General features: G+C 39.9%; 1 protein-coding gene across 1 annotated transcript in view; it reads left to right on the plus strand.

The window, feature by feature from the left end:
* The first annotated feature begins 994 nt into the window (after positions 1–994).
* LOC124722804 (molybdenum cofactor biosynthesis protein 1-like) overlaps positions 995–17,925 on the plus strand; it is a 157,997-nt gene continuing 141,066 nt past the window's right edge. Inside the window, exon 1 of the mRNA XM_047247934.1 lies at positions 995–1,030. Coding sequence (XP_047103890.1) covers positions 995–1,030 — 36 coding nt within the window. The remainder of the gene's footprint in view (positions 1,031–17,925) is intronic.

Consider the following 17,925-nt stretch of genomic DNA (forward strand, 5'->3'; position numbering starts at 1 on the left):
TGCTCCTGCCTGCACCAGACATATAGTCTCACATTTTCAGTGGCATAAGTTGCAAAATCCCTTGCCTTTTGATATGCTGAACTGTAAAGTGTCACACAGCATAACAGGAAAGGAGAGACAGTACTGTCAACGTACTATATGTTTACAACTATATGTCTACACCATAAAACAAGGAAGGAAAAGAGCAATTCACAAGAATCATAGCCAGTAAAAACATTGCTCCTGATGTGCACATTTTTGTATGACATGATGTGGAGTTGTAAATGGATTTAGTAACTGATCTGCAATTTTATTTGTCCCTCCTACAGCATTTTAAGCTTTTCACAACTGACATTTGCATTTCTACACGCATGTCAAAGTAGTATTAGTGAATGGAGATAATACAAACAAGAGTTGAGATGCCACAGTTCGAATGTATTAGACTTTTCTGAGGGATGTTCAGTGAGTCACTAAGGAGCTGAAAATTGCATCCCCGGACAAGGATAAGACAAAAACTGAAAGCATATTTTATGTCTATATGAGAAATAAGTTGTGTATCAAGGTAGTCTTTCTAGCTGCACTAAGATCCATATAATTTTTCCTATTGTTTCCAACTGTCAAACATTTAAGTAAAACAAAAACCACTAACCATTTGGTCTAGTAATAACAGCGTTTCTGTGTTGATGGGCTGGACTAGTGTGATCCTGTTTTACACTTTTTATTACGAAGTACTAGATGCCACTGAGGCCAACCATTCTCGTACCGGCTGTGTGACAGTGTTCACCCATCGGCCCTGCCAGGTGCCAGGAAAGTGACTACTGGTTGGTGGGCGTAACACTGATCATTTTCTTGAGAGGTGAAGATTTCATTCTTTTTGTCACCTCTACGAGTTTCGAAACTGTGGTAGACATAACAATTAAAATGTTATTTTAAATGTAAGATGAATATAAGCTAGCTGTCACGTCATTCCTGCTTTCTGTTTATAGTCCCCATACATTAATACCAACAACTAAAAATGTTGACAGTGAATAGTGAACCTTTACTGCTGCAGGTAAGTGATAAAAAAATTAAAGTTTTTATCAAAAATTTTTGAAAATGACTAGGTTAAGTTTTACTACTTTGGATGGGCTGTATACTCAGAACAAAATTGGGTTTATGAAATATGTTGTGGATTATTACATTAGAAAAATTCATGCAACCACTTTATTCATCCATGTTAGGAACACCCCAGCTAAAAGTTTGACAGTCATATTTAAATGTATAATGCCTTATGTTAATTTTATTAAGTTTTTAATTAATTACTTTACATATTAATAAAGGATGCCATTCAGTCCACAAAAATAATGTCTATGATAATACGCAGGCGAACTTCAGAAGTAAACAGATATTATGACACAAAAGAAAATAGTGTGCCTGGTTCCAAACTTTAAGTGTGTATATATTTTAATTGATTTATTTTCCAGTGAATCAAAATATCTTCTCACAGATAATGGAATCAGTGCTTTCCGGTGGGTGGTGTCACTGCTTCAGATTATTCCGCTCAGCTCATTCTAAATTTCCTATCTCGTATAATAGTGAAGTTTTCAGTTGGTAGCTTTTAATTAGTACAGTGCCATGCATCACAGCATCATCAGCAAACAACCCCAGATTGCTGCCTATCCTGTCCTCTAAATAATTTATCTGTATATAGAGAACAACAGTGATCGTATCACACGTACCTGGAGCACTCCTAATGATACCATTGTCCCTGATACTGGGTTCTATTACTTAAGAAGTCTTCGAGCGATTCACATATCTGTGAACTTATTCCATATGCTTGTACCTTCATTCAGAGCCTGCAGTGGGGCACCGCGTCAAATGTGTTCCAGAAATCTATGGACTCTGCCTGTTGCCCTTCATATGTAGTTCACAGTATATCATGTGAGAAAAGGTTGATCTGAGTTTCACACGAGCAATGCTCTCTCAAGCTGATTTGTGGTCATAATCTTCTCAGTCTCAAGAAAATTTATTATATTCAGACTGGGAATATGTTCAAGGATTCTGCAACAAACTGAAGTTACTGATATTCGTCTGTAATTTTGCAGGTGTGTTCCTTTACCCTTCTGCCACTTGGGACTTTGTGCTGGACAAGAGATTCGCAATAAATGCAAGCTAAATAAGGGATAATGCTGTGGAGTATTCTTTGTAAAACCAAATTGGGAGTACATCCGGACCTAGTGCCTTATTTGCTTTTAAATCTTTCAGTTGTTTCTCTGCGCCAGGAGCCTGTCCGATGGTCATATGACTGTATATTTGTATGATTTTGCTGCGTGAATGATTTCTTGGATATGAAATTTAAAACTTCAGCTTTCATTTTGCTGTCTTCAACTGCCACACCTGACTGTTCAACAAGGGACTGAGCAGAAGCGTAAGACGCACTTAGGGATTTTACATAGGACCAGAATTTTCTCAGGTTCTCTGCAAGATCTTTTGCTAAGGTATCACAGTGGTAGTTGTTGTATGCTTTGCGCATAGATCTTTTCGCAAACATACGAATCTCTATTAACCTTTTGTTGTTGTCATTTTTGCGGTCTCTTTCGAACTGAGGGTGCAATAACCTCTGCTTCCACAGCATCTTCCAAATTTCATTATTAAACCATGGAGAGGCTTTTCCATCCTTTATCCACTTACAAGGTGCATAACTCTCCAGACCATGATTTACAATCTGTTTAAACTTTACCTGTAACTCCTCTACTTGCATCTTACTGGAACTAAGTGACGTTAATTCACTGGCTAAGTGAGATGCTAACAACTGCTTATCGCCTCTTATCTACAAGAAACACTCTCCTAGCCTTCTTACTTGATGTAATATCTTTCATAACCATGGTTAATTGCTAGTTATGATTGCTAATCCCCATTTCTATACTGATATTGTCAGTAAGATCTGGCATGTTTGTAGCTACAAGATCTAAGATATTTCCATTGCGTACGGGCTACCAAGCTAACTGCTCAAAAGAGTTTTCAGAAAATGTTTTCAAAATTATTTTGGCCATCTGTCTGTCAGTATCCTCAGCAATGAATCCATAGATATACCAGTCTATACTCAATAGGTGAAAGTCACCTCCAACAAGTATTGCATGGTCTGGGAATTTATGCGCAACTGACTGTGGTCTTTCTTTGAAGTTTTAAGAACTGTCACAGTGGAATAGGGTCGCCACTAAAAACATCCGTCTGTTATACGGGACCAGATAACTTCACTGTCGCATTCCACTTCAACCTCAATAGAGGTAATATTTTTGTCAGCTGCAGTGAACACTCCCCCTGCCTTGGAGTCTAATCTGTCTTTATGACATATGTTCCCTGACTTTCTAAATCTCTCAGATCTTTCCACTTTAGGTTGCAGTGAGCTGTTGGTCTCAAGAATACTTTGAGCATGAGAGCTTTCCTGTAGGGCAGGAAATTCAAGAAATTTTGTTATGAATTCTTTGACAGTTTACTGATAAAATGTTGACAGTCGAAGTTTCTTTAGACCTAAAGTGGTCTGACATCCTTTGCTGCGTATTGACTGGGGAGTGTTCTTCAGAGTACTTCAAACTACTGTCTAGTCAAAAAAACCCTCATGTGCACTTCATAAGCAATCTGCTTCCTTCATGTAGACCACCCCCTGACCTGACAAAGGGAGTCTTACAAATCCCCACCAGATAATGCAAGTCTAGAAATCTGCAGTCAAGACAATCACAGAATCAACGAAGCCTTTGGTTGAGACCCTCCACTCGGCTCCAAACCAAAGGACCCAGTCACCCCTGGGAACAATGCTGCAAATTGTGAGCTCTGCCTGCACCCCACACCAAGGCTAGCAGTCTTCACCACCACCACTTCTTTCTCCTCCTCCTCCCCCCCCCCCTCCTCCCCCCCCCCACACCCCCCGTCCACCTGTCCTGTATGAACTGAGTATGGCGACAGAAATCATTGGTGCCAATGTGAGCCACAACTTGCAGACAACTGCACCCTGCATGCTTGATAGTTGCAGGCAGAGCTGCCTCCACATCTTGGATGAGGCTCACCGAGACACTACCGAATGCACATTGTCTTTCTTTCCAGCCCTGAACAGTGTCTGTCTAAGGGGCTCCACAACGCACCTAATTTTGGAGTTCCCAATAACTAGTAAACTCCTCCTCCTGTGGGCCTGCCCATATCCTACTGAAGCAGCAGCCACATATTTACTTAAAGGGCGAATGGGTGAGGCCAAGCGACCGGTCTCCTCATTGGCTCTCCGCCTTGATTGATGCAAATGCATTACCTCCCTATACTCACCCTGCAGTGAGGGTGAATCCACTGCATCATGTACACTAGGAGGTGCCTGGTTAGCAGAGCCCATGGGCAGAACAAGTGACACCTGAGGTGTCCCATACAACACGCCAGATTCTCCACTACCACTGTACCTTATACAGCAGTCTGAAGGTGACCGATTGTAGCCAGAAGCGCCTCAAGCTGTTCGCGGACCACAGCCAACTCCTCGTGCATCCACATACAGGATGCACACACCTTAATCATCCTAGTAAGACCAACTGAGAAGCAAACTATAAAAGCAGATAGAATCCCAGGTACACAACTTGTTACCTTCCTGATGTGTCACAAATGGGTATTGATGCATTAATTAGCTAGCTGTTCAGTGAGCAATTCTGCGCGACAGGCTGAAGGATATTTTTTCTTACAAAAATGTGAAATTAAACCTTTTAAATAGAGCAGCATATGCTAAATTTAGTAAATGTACTACAAGGAAAAGAAGGAAATTCATGAAGACTTAACTTATTGCTCTGTACGATGACTGGTATGTTGTATTAATAATAAATGAAAAAAGGAAATGACATGACAACTGGCTTTTATTAATCTTATATTGAAATTAAGATTTTACTTGTTAAAAATCAGATAGTGTTGAAACTAGCGAGGGCAAAAATAAGAATGAAACCTTCACTTTCAAGGAAATGTCAGTGTTCTGCCACAGCATCAGTTGGGACCTTCATAGCACCCAACAGACCTGGTGGGCAGAGACTGGTATGCAACCAGTCCAAAAATTATTGGCGTCAGTGGCCTCCAGTGCGTTAAAATGCTCTGGGAAAAATAAAACTTCAAATCAGTTACTAAATCAGTTTGTGAATTCCACATTATGTCACACATAAATACATCCATCCTGAGGAATATTTTTACTGCCGTGATGCTTGTAGATGACTATTCTCATTCTTTGTTTTATGGTAGAAGAAAATGAACCTTTCTGTTAAGCCACTGATTTTAATTGAAATTAGTCTTATGTTAACTCCTAATTCAGGTCAGTTGGTATCTCACTTTTTGTTTGCTATAGGATACAGTAAGGACCCGTGTGAATTGGTAGTACATTGGCAGCACTGTGTCTTCTTACCTTTTAAGCTGTGTGAAGGCTTTACAGTGCATCATAACGAAAAGGCAAGATACTGACCATGCCCAACCCATTTACAACTGCTGCCTGCTTCACTCATACCTACATACCAACATGCATTTCACACTGTTATTGTATTATTATTTATTTCTATTCCTGTCTTCATTTTAATCTCATCCAGTTTTCTTACTGGTATTATTTACATCTTGATGTCTTACTACTGTGCTTCATGTAGCTTTATCCTTTCTTTGCTATACTTAATCTGGTTTTGTCTTTTTCCAGTTTTCAGAATATTCCCATATGTTTTAATGCTCTGTTACTATTTTTTTCTCCACAATCAATTTTAGTTCCTTCCATCTGTGTAAATACAGAAAAGTTTCCCTACCCCTATACCGAACCCACTCCCACATAACTTGTTTCTGTGTTGCTGCTTAGTTTGTGGAATTGCTCCCAAACAGCTTTCCACAGTGATTCTATGTTATAATTCTGTCATTCCACAGCACTCACCAACTCAGCCCTACACAATATATAACTGAGTCCTAAACATTTTCTCACAACCTCATCACTGCCTGTAAAATATTTCCACTCTGCTGTACCAATTACCACATCACATTGCCAAATTTGAAACACACGTACTGCAGGAACAAGAGCAGCATGCACAGTGCCACCTTAAAAACTGTAAAGTCTATTCACTTTGTACACTTATATTGGAATACCACAATCCAGCACCACTACAAAAACCTCTGTCAAACCTCCTTTACATCAGTTAATAGATGCCTGACCCCATCTTGCAGAACTACATATGCTACACTCTCACAAGCTCCCGCCCACCATCCTACCGAACCCAGCACCTAAACAGTCCTGTAACATAGTAGTGAACCTCTCCTCCAAAAGCCTCATTTCAAAGGGGCTTATCTTTTGCCACATTCACAAATTCAGTCATTCTGAGCTTGTTAAAGACCTACTCTCCTTCCTAAAGTGGAAACACTTTTTTGCTACCAACTCAAAACTAATACTGAACCCAGCCTTACTTGGTATACTCTTCCATCTAACTGTGATCCTACAATACATCCCTCCCCTCCACCTTCACTCCCCCCCACCCCACTTCCTGGATCATCCTGTATCCTCAATTCTTGTCTCACCATCATTCCTCCGAACCTACATACGCAGAGAGAATCACAGTCTGGTGCTTAAAAACTGATTTCCACCTTAAAATCACTTCTAATGGAATACATTTCTGAATAAATAAAGAATATTGTTTGTGACTGCAGCGCACTTTCTGCTCCACCTGTACAGTCCTTGTTAGGGTGTGGAGTACATGGACAGTTTGAAAATTGGCTCATTCCATTTCAAGTGTAACAGGAGTCTCTGCTGGACCATTTGTGAATGTAATGAAATTTTATCAGAAGGTTCCACAATGTCTTGAATGGATATGTACTAATATTCAGCTCCAAATCTCCTTTGGTTCATTTCCACAGCCTCTCGTGAATAGGGTTCCCGAGTTTGCACCACTTACACACGTGCCAAAGTGTGAACTTTGGATAACTTTTGTGAAAGGTACTTTCAGTTTACAAGCCCTTGCTTGTGTGCACTTAAACAACTTTTTGTGCTGAATTAGAAGATATTATCGTTGACATTTTTAAATGCAAACTATAAGAGCCGTAAGACTACAAAAATGACAGAAAATTCATTGTGTGACTTTGAGAGCCCATCTTTAACCAGTCACAATTCACAATTTAATCAACAGATTTGGCCGACAACTGTGCTGTCTTCTTGTGCTTTTTGATTGATAGCCTTAGGTCTTTTCTGTCAAATTATATGCTCCTACCAATTTGGTGTAAATGTTTTGGGTGCCAAATTTGTGTAGTTTTTGGAGTCTGTATCTCAACTGTATGTTCTTTAATCTTTATAATCTTTCTGTATCTAAAAAGAGAAGCCTTTCAACTTGCCTGCTTATGACTGAAAAAAAAATTGCTCACAGTTATTACTTTTCATACACATTTTTATGCTCAAACGTGATATTAATGAATAAACAGAAAGAAAAATCAGTGAAACCTTTTTTCTGTCCATAAAAATACAAGTGTAGTTATGTACGAATCAACTTCAAGCAATAAGCAGCAATAAAACAAATGAAAATTCAGAATGTTAGAACTCTAAACACAGCTGGAATAATTCTTTTGCACATCAGAATGAATAAATTGCTATTACTGTCTTGTTCATATTCTGAGTAAATATATTGGATTCCTGATGTTTTGGTGTTTTTATGACTTTTAGACATGTATTGTTCCGGAATTGGTCTTCTCAAAATTTTGTGAACTCAGGCCAAAGTAGAGCTGCTGGTACCAGAGTTGTTGTAATTTAACCTTACCCAAAAAGATTGCGTTTTTAAACCCATTGTAAAAAAAATCTAATATGAAAATTCAATTAACATACAAAATGTTACATAGTTAACCTTACACGAACTAAAGAGAGCCATCATATTTACTGAAGGCAAATATATAGTGTCACAAGAGTTTATTTTATTAATATTGTGTTTTAACTTTTCTTGCAATTTAAGAAATGCAACTAAAATAACATTTACACTCCCAGCAAAAAGAAACTAACTTGATGTGGAATTGTCATGGGAGTAAAGTACTATTAACTACTTTTTGGAAGCATGCAGAAAATTGTAATCTTCACTATTTTCTCAGTTCTTTTGTCTTCTAAATTTTTTATTAATTTTGCTCAAATGAACTGGCAGATGGACAAGATTCTTTCAGGTGCATTGCTGGCAGGGCATGAAAAGAGGCACTAATAAAGTAGTTGTAAGAATGGGTTATTGTTTTCAATAGAGTAATAATAGGAATTTATACTGAAATGTTTAATCATCAATCTGAAAAGAAAGCAATAAAATCCAATTTCAACTACTTTTCTTTCATTTTTTAAACCCATTTTTATTTTCTCCCTAATCCTGGCTGGTACACTCAGTTCATGTATGTGTAATACATAAAAATGGCCAACTGGTGTTGGCTGCAGCTGCTATCAAGGATGGTAACTATGAGGAATTAATGAAGAAAACTGTGTGCCATTTGGAATCAAAGAATGCATGCTGCAATATTGTGAACCATGTCCTGTATAACCTGACCTCGAATCTTATTCAGTACATGTTTTTAAAATAATATGACCCAGAAGAAATTATACAGTACAAACAGGGTTTTATACTAATAAGAATGTTGTAGAGATGCATCATTCAACTGTAGAAGAGTTGATAGAGAAACTGGTTCTTTAAAAAAGAAAACAAATAAAAAAAAAGTCATGGTCTGACAAGCTACCATTCTCTCTCTCTCTCTCTCTCTCTCTCTCTCTCTCTCTCTCTCTCTCTCTCTACCGCTCCCCCTGCTGTCCCCCTCCCCCTCTCTCTCTCTCTGTCTCTCTCTCTCCCTCTTTCCCAAATTGACATCTGGGTACACCGTGTATGCTTCATATCACTGCTTTTTCATTTTTGCTGAGTGCTGGAAACTCTACAGCAGGCTGCTTCTGTGCACCCTACTAAATGAGAGAAATTTCTTCTTTTGTAAACGACAAACATTGTAATGCTTTTTACACACAAGAAAGACTTCAAATAATTCTGTCTGCTTGATAAGCACATTTTGACAACATTTGCAATGAACAGAGTTACAGATTAGAACACACCCTACTATCATGTTTCTTTTGTTCCATGACTTTTTTAAGCACTGTCAAGAATGTCTTCTTCCAAGGAGCCTGTCACAACTCTGAGGTGGTAATCTGCTGCACAGGGAAAACATAAAGTACAGCAAGTGGCCTAATGATCTTCATACCAATTAGTAATCTATTTGAGACCAGTAAATGCTACTTGAGCTACTGTTTGTACGAAATCTGAAGATACTTGCAATATCTGTAGGGTATATAAGAATCCCAGAATGTGACAAGCAGTTGTTCGTCTAGCCTAGTACTTCCGTTTTTATGTAATATTCTTCTTTACAGTGTCGATATTGTAGAGGCCTCCTTTTCCGTTCAAGAGGGTCTTGATTATTATTGGTGCAATCTCTTCCTTGCATAGTATGTTAATCTGTCCCCAATATTCTGAGTTCCACTTTTCTTGTCACCTGGTATTTTTAAATAACACATAAATAAATAAGTAGTGTGACTATAATTAATACCAGTGTAAATAAAATCCTTGTATACTCTTATTAACTAAATAATACTACACCAGGCCATGTGAGAGACATTGTGTCAGTAGTGTTTTATGATGCCCTCCAGATGAAATACTAGCACCACCTCCTGGGTTGAGAGTGTAAATAAATCTTAAATCTTCTCCATCTAAATTTAATTCTTCCGATAGTTCTGGTGAAAGGTGATTGCTTTCATAAAATTTCCATTTACTTAATTTATCTCTGGTTTTATTAAGTCCATCCCAGAGCTCACCTAGTTCCTCTTCTGTTTTTCCTAAATCAACTGTGAACCATAGTGTACTGACTGATAAATCTGTTGTTTCTTGTACCTTTTGAGTAATTAATTCACTTACTCATGCCTCCAAAGTTCTGAAAGTGGAGCCTGGTAAAGCTGTTATGTCCAAATTTTTACCCTGCTCTAACACATGTAACCACATTTGCGTGTCTTAAGAATTGTTCATTTACTTTTGTAAACATTTGTTTAGTTAATTCTTACATATATGTTTTACATTCTGACCTACCTCCTTTAATTGTTCAAAACCAGCATTTCTTACAAGATCACATAGTTCGTTTATCTTAGTACTTAACTACTCTTGTAAAATGGGTAAAATGTTAGCAAGTTAGTTATTTTTGTATTTATCTCCTTTTTTTTTCCTCTTCGTGAGATTCCTGAATATGCTGTTGGAGGCTACCATTTGTGATATTTGTGATATCTACTTTTGCACTTAATTCCTGTCGGTCTTCCACCATTCGTTGCCTAAAATTTATTAATGTAAAAACGCTAATGAGTTGTCTGTTGACTCAGTATTCTAAGCCCAATAACGCTCAACTTTTTGGCCAGCCACTGACTTCAAATTTCTCACAACACATAGTACCACTTGAAGGCACGTTATTTTGATTCAAATACAGCTCACTTACGGTTTTCAGTGGCTCTAGGCACGGCGAACTGCCAGTGCAAAGTGGGATTGTCATGGTGGGAAGGCTACAATAGAAATTGCTGCAGCAGTGGCCAACTCTGGTGTTTGATATACCACCAATGTAACTGCAGTTAACTGGCGTGTGATGACAAGGAACTGAAGACTAGAAAACAGCCACCGGCTCGAAATCTCAATCTTCTGGATTGTAGACATGTATTTTATTCTGTGTTGTAATTATTGTTGAGTAACTTAATATTCTTGTATTGACAACTAAATTCCTTCTGTTCTTTCTGTATCACTGTATCACTGTATTCTCATCAACAGCTCAATTCTTCATAAACTTTTCTTGAATAAAGTATTATTAATGATTGCTGCATTGAGTAACCTTCACAGTTGACCACATTTTCATGGACAGTGTCCTTTTCTGCTGGAACTCATTATGACAAAAATACTAATTTCTTTCAAGTATCTTAACAAATTTTTGCAGATTCGCCATTCTGTGGGGCATTCACCACAAATGAAATTTTTCCTGGGTACTTACATGACAATTTTCTCTGATGAGGGCAGTACATTAGCTACTATTGTCAAAACACCTTTTGCTCATTACCTGCATAAACTGCTCCCCCCCCCCCCACCCCCATCTCACCGCCCCATCTCCAAATCAGTACCCTGTATGCCTTGTATTACTGACTGTGTCTCCTTTTTGGCATGCTGCTGAGTGCTGAAGGCTCAACAACAGACTACTACTGTGCACACTACTACATGAGAGAATTTTCTTCTTCTGTAAAACACATATATTATTATAGCTTTTTACACACAGGAAAGATATCAAGCTGTTCTGTTTGCTTGGCTAGTATATTTCAACATCATTTGCAACAAACCAAGTTAAAGTCCATAGCATTTCTTGGTTCTGTGTATGTCTGATGCATTGTCACATGTGTCTTCACCGTAGGAGCCTGGCACATATCTGAAGTAGGGATCTGCGGCACAGAGAAAACATTAAGAACAGCAAGTGTGGCCAAATGGAAGCCACTTCCAGTGTTGCTCTGTCCAGTAGCAACATAATCTACCTCACCATTCAGTCAATATACACATGCAGAAAAACCCAGTGGTCAACATGAACGTCCCACTATCCAAACTACTTTAAATAAATGTGCTCCAGTAGTTGATGGTCATCATTCATCAGTCCTAAATACCCTGTGCAATACATTACTTTAACAAAGTGATGGATTGATAGACTGTAGTCTTGATCTATTTAAATTCAAGGACAACATTTCAAGCATCATCTTGTCTTACGTTAAAGAGAAAGAAATTAAAGAAATTGAATTTGATCAAGAAAGGTTTGCTGAAGTCCACAGGGTTGCTAGGATAAGAGAAAATCAACAGTTCAAGCCCATTGTTGTGTTACACATACGCTAAAACTGGTGTAGATGCCACAGGACACTCTTTGGAGTGTCACTAACAAGCACACGCTGCTACACACTTGACAGAGCTAGGTGGCCAAGAGTTCTGGCTCAAAGTTCCTGCAACTGTGGTTGGAACTTCCCCAGTGTGACTCTCCCATTCTTTAATAGGGTATTTCAGTGTCCGGGGATACGTTCACGTTGGACAACACTGTCCAGTACAGGCTGCTGTCTTCCACCCGTCCTCTCTTGCACTGTGCATTGCATCTTGCACAAGTGAGTCATAAGGACTCCCCTCTTCTGTATGTACACTAAAAAAGCAAAATTGTCTTTTTAGACGAAAAAGTAAAATTGTCTCATATCCATATTCTATCCTTAAAAGTATCCTTATGTCTGGGAGACGGCAGATCCACCGAGCAGATCTGATCCGACGACCCGTAGCAAGACTGCAGCACAAGAGGCAGGAGTGCCATCTGTTCCCTTCGATGTTTCTGTCTTGCTTTGCCACCTATCAGTAAGTGATGAACCAGCTAAATCTGGACTTTGCTGCCACAAATCAAGAAGCAATGGCTCGGAGACAGCATGAGCTCATTGTCCAACTGACGGGTGAAAGCAACACAACAGCAAAAGCAACACCAACACCAGTCACACCACCAGTGAATATACTAGAGAGGCCCTCAATATCACCACAGCAGTCCTCGAGCTGGAAGTGACAGCTCCGTGGAACAAAGATGGACCTTGGAAGCTGGTGGGTCCAAAATGCAATCAGCAGCAACATACATGAACAACTGAGCCTACTGACTCACACGGCAAATGCAGCGTGCTTTTACCAACACCAGTTCCGAGCATCGGTAATATGAGGGAATTCTGCAGCACCTCAACTACACAACACTACCCCAGCCGCTATGCAGAACACTACACCGACTGGCTTCCCACTGGTCATAATACACAATTACACTTGCCTCGGCAAGCTAAACAAGACATTTGTAGAATGTCACTCCCCACCATATACCAAACACAAAACCCACAAGGGACCATGTATCACTGTATGTATGCAACAAAACAGATTGCACAAACTCATGGCACACTCCCACAACAACAGAACCACAACCCACACCTGCAATGCTAGAAACTGCCCCTGTACTGATGACAACACTGCCGGTCCCAGACAACACCAAGTCAACTCTGTCTGGGCCAGATTGTGACACTCGTGATATCACAGAAGACACACGCAAACTAGGGCAATCACAAACACACGAAATGAAACTGGCTGTACAAACAGCATATTAGCAGGCTCCAGGGGATCATGCAGGCTAAATTAAAACTTTTAAAACCACAAACTGGGACAATACACTCGCAGGGCTGCACACCACATGACCTGGAGTGTGGCAAATAGCTGTCCACTCCACCAAGAAGAAATACTAAACACCAAGTTTACAAATGCCTTACAGACCAGCATATTCCATGGAGGAGAAGCATGAGCTGATGACCAGAACACTAGGAACATCATTCACACTGAATCTGGCTCCTTCCAATCCAGCACTGCTACTTGAAATGGACCAGGAGGTTACATGGCTTGTAACCCAGCCCAAGTGCAATGTAACAATACATACTGCTACACATGAAATTACACAGGTTATTAAGCACAAACCAGCTAGAAAAGCTCCTGGTCCCAATCACTTTCAAAACCATGTCACCCAGGAGTTCACGAATAAAGCTATAGAGCATCTCACACATATGACGAATACCATTCTACAACATCAACACTTCCCTGTCCTGATGTTAAGGAAGCCAGGGAAATACCACTCCCTATCACAAAATTACGGAGCCATCAGCCTGCTGAGCTCCCTGAATAAGATTGTTGAGAAGATGATTCTCAAACATCTTACTATGCACTGCAACACCAATGACTCGCTGAGACTGGAGCAATTTGGATTCAGCAATCACCACTCCACAACACAACAACTCCTCCGTGTAGTAGAACATATTACACACACCCCCAACACCAACTAAGCTACAGGAGCGCTGTTCCTGGTCTTCAGTCATCTACGGCACAATCGTCTCATTCGCAAACTCTGCACTGCTAGTCTCTCCGACGAGCTCATACATCTTACACACTCATATCTCACCCACAGAAGCTTCAACACCGACTTTCAGGGCAAACAGTCATTATACAAGTGGGAGTACCCCAAGGCAGCATCCAAGGGCCCCTCTTGTTTAATCTCTACGTCAATGACTTTCCAACTGAACAAAACACAATGGCAACCATCTACACAGATGACACTACCATCCTAGTGCAAGACTGGAAACCATCAGGCATAGTTCGCAACTGCAAACAAAACTGCCTAGCTGGAACGACAGTGTGTTAAAGCAAATGCTGACAAGTGTGAAGCAGTTCTGTTCACTGACAAACCATAACAACTGCACAAACATTAAGTGTTCTGGCATACCCACCAGCTCTGGAATGAAAATTAAGATCGCAAGAGCAAAGAAGGCAGTGAACGCACCGTCAGCCAATAGCCCACTGGCAAGGACCACACCACGACAGGAGCAGGCCCCTAGACAAAGAGAATATAAGTGCCGCTCCTGCCAGCCACGGCCACTCAGTATTTGGACAGGATTAGGACAGTATACGGACAGGCCTAGCGCAGAATGCTACAATAACAGTTATTAGTGATCCACAAACTGTGTGTCGAACTTGCACGAACATTGCATATAGCAAAGGACTCGGATTTATACTGCATGTCGCCTATTGCTTGCGACACCATTGTAAATTCCAGGTTAAGCATTGTCAAGCTTCTTATTTGTAATAAAAACTATTAATGTTGTTTGCTTGAATTGTTGTATAGCATTTTGAGAATGCAGCATCCTTTAGGCACCCTATACGAGATGAGTGGGCAGGACCCCACATTAAGACTGCAGACAAATAACACTACACACACGCCCAATACGTTTCAGTGTGAAAGTCAAATACTTCAGTGCCAGGCCAACTGAGCAAATGCAAGGCTCAAACAGTGTTACTCTAAGCTCAACAGGTAAAGCACACTGAATAGGAGGGTATCGAGGTCCGTGTACATTATACTGATTAGACCCATGATGATACATGCAGCTGCAGTCTGGGGTTACGTGGCTCTGACCACCTGTGCCACCTACAGGTGATACAGAACGAAGTGCACCACAGTCCACACACACTGTCAACCTTCACAGAGAATACTGCCTTGAGACTCACACACAGATATTCAAAAAACTCACCACACGACTGTACAGGAACTTGAGACACTCTGAGAATCACTTCATTCTTAACCTGGGAAACTACGACCACAACCACGGGTGAAAACACAACTGCTGAAAAACACTTCAATCTAGGGACAATTAATCACCTGTGGACAGCACAAGCTCACAGACAAAATAAACACTGGTGAATCCCTGCATTACAGCAAAACTAAATGGCATTGCCAGCTGCAAATATCTAGCTGACCAACTGGCAATACGGGAAAGCAGTATTGCACACTAAACATAAACATATCCAACCAAACCTCTTTATGGCCAATTGACCACTTGTATAACGACCTTGGCATGTTACAAGTACAGATGCTGCAGGTGGACCAGGAGACACTCAGGTGCACAGCCCAGGAGTACCCCTCCTCAATAGGACTGACACTCGTAAAGAGTGTTTTAAGCTGCGACAGTGGTATCGAGCATCACACAATACCCAAAACTAACGACAACCTCACCCTTGCAGACAGAAAGAAACTGCTACTGCTCTTACTATCTGTCCAGACTATTGCAGAAGTTCTTTTCCTGTGGTGCTTGCCTCGACACTTTTCTCCCTCTGCCCTTAAAACCGCTACCTTCTGCTCACTTCTCGACCACTTCTGTCGACTCGAAGTGCCTGTATTAGTGGGTAATCCTACGGACAACATCATGACCCCACATCCTGTGCACTTCTCAATTGTAACGAAGCAAACGGAGGTGATGGTAGAACTTTGGTGATGGTCACCATGTCAGTGTGGGTGTGGAGTAGCTTCGCCCTTTAAAGAAAAAGGCATTACCACGAATTGGACCTGGGTCCTCCACATAGCAGCAAGATATGCTGACCTCTGAGCTGCTCAAATGGACAGGAGAGAATTTAGCATTAATTGCAAAGTTTGCAACCATAACAATCACAAAATAAATAATTTACATAGAGAATATGCATTGAAGCTTAGGGTTAAGAAAACTGTTTTATATTCAGGTGCAACACCCTTTTAACATCTGCCAGCCGACATTAGGAGCAATCTGGAAATCCCCAAATATTCAAAATTAAAGTAAAAAATGTTTTATTAGCCAGTACACCAATAATTTACCTGGATATGTGAATTTACCTACCTGTCCCACCTCAGATACACAACGCACAAACACTTTCTAACAGAAAACCATATTTAGCCATGCAACATATTCTCTAGAAGCAGACAGGAATGGTAGATGGTTTACTCCACAGGGGGAAGCTGGCAGCAGCTTTGGAATGCCTTTTGAAGTGGTGATTCCATCATAATAATAGCCTATGTGCAGGTACGGTTGGTTCTCCACGGAACAGAAACTACTGTACCAGTCCCAACGTGGCGTTGACAGCATAAAGGGCATTGCACAGGAAGGAAGTATATGAATTTATCAGAATAAGTGTAGATGACAGTGTCCTGTGTAAAATTAAATGCTCATTTAGCATGAAGTATTAAATCAAAATAGTGGCAGAGCAGTTTAAGTAGCAGAGCATTGGCTTTTTTCAAGTAGTTGCTTCTCTGTATATTTATAAAAATAAAATGATGTAGAACTGATCCCCTAGAATAATAACAGTTCAGTGGCACTTCTCACTTACTCGTTTTACACCCCTGAAGGCTCTAATCGGTGATGGAGCTGTTGGAATATTACATGTGAATGAATGGCTGAACTCGATAATTTTCAAGGTATTCAATATTCTTGTACAGTCCATTCAAAACAAAGTTATATAAAAATGAAGAGGGATGTGTACTTCATAAACTGGCTTGACAACAAGCACACAACAAAGCAGTGTGATGTAGCTTACTCAAGCACCTCAGTTTCGCAGGAGACCCTGAGGCAACAAGTACACACATCATGTTTGCTCACTGTTTTTTATTGCCTGTGCTTGAGCACAGTATGAAATGTATTAATTTTTATGGAGTCAGCTATCTGTCCAATTTCCTTCTCCAATCTGGGGCTGCTTCCCATCTCTAATTAATTTGTCGTTAACAGGATGTTAATTGTAATATTCCCTTTAATGAACTCATTTTCAGCAAATTGCTAAGCTGGTAATCTTCCTTTCTGTATTGAATAATAATAGTAACTCTGACATTTACATGAAGAGGCATACCAGCAGCAGCAGTTAGCTGTCTTTTAAACTTCATTTGATGCATCCAGAACATTGGAGATATACTGCAACGTCAGTAGGACATATTTACTGAGAAAAATCATACACGACACACTTGCCTCCACTGAACGCATCTGCACCCATTAATGTACAGGCAAAAATCCACAAAACCTAACATTCTAGAAGTGGAACAAAATGAATAATATTTTTCAAATACAGTGCTTAAAAAAGTTTCACATTGCCCCCACAGCTTGCATACTTTGTTTTTAACCCATTTGTGGGCACATTTTTTGTAGCAGCCCTGTAAAGTTAATTGTTTTGGTATCATTTTAGAAGTGTCAACTACATTTAATTTTTGATTATTTTATTTTTGTGATTTAGGAGCAAAAAACTATAGTGGTAAGTATACTTCCCACTGTCTTTAGTAAGCTGTTATGAGTTACTACTACATGTGAAAAAAGGAATTTTCTGTTTTTATTTGACTATCTATTTTACAATCCTAGAAACTTCATTTAACACTACTTAAAGAAACGAGCTGAGACAAGTCACAATAGCATATATTGCAGAATGAAACAATGTGTTCTGTTGTAACAAGTGACAACAGCACTGATGTCATGACAAACAGACACCAGTTGTTTAGCATATTATCACAAAAGGTCAACCACATCCAGAGGAGGTACAACATTTTCCCAAGAGC

Source organism: Schistocerca piceifrons, chromosome X (assembly GCF_021461385.2).
Source record: "Schistocerca piceifrons isolate TAMUIC-IGC-003096 chromosome X, iqSchPice1.1, whole genome shotgun sequence".
Classification (NCBI taxonomy): Eukaryota; Metazoa; Arthropoda; class Insecta; order Orthoptera; family Acrididae; genus Schistocerca; species Schistocerca piceifrons.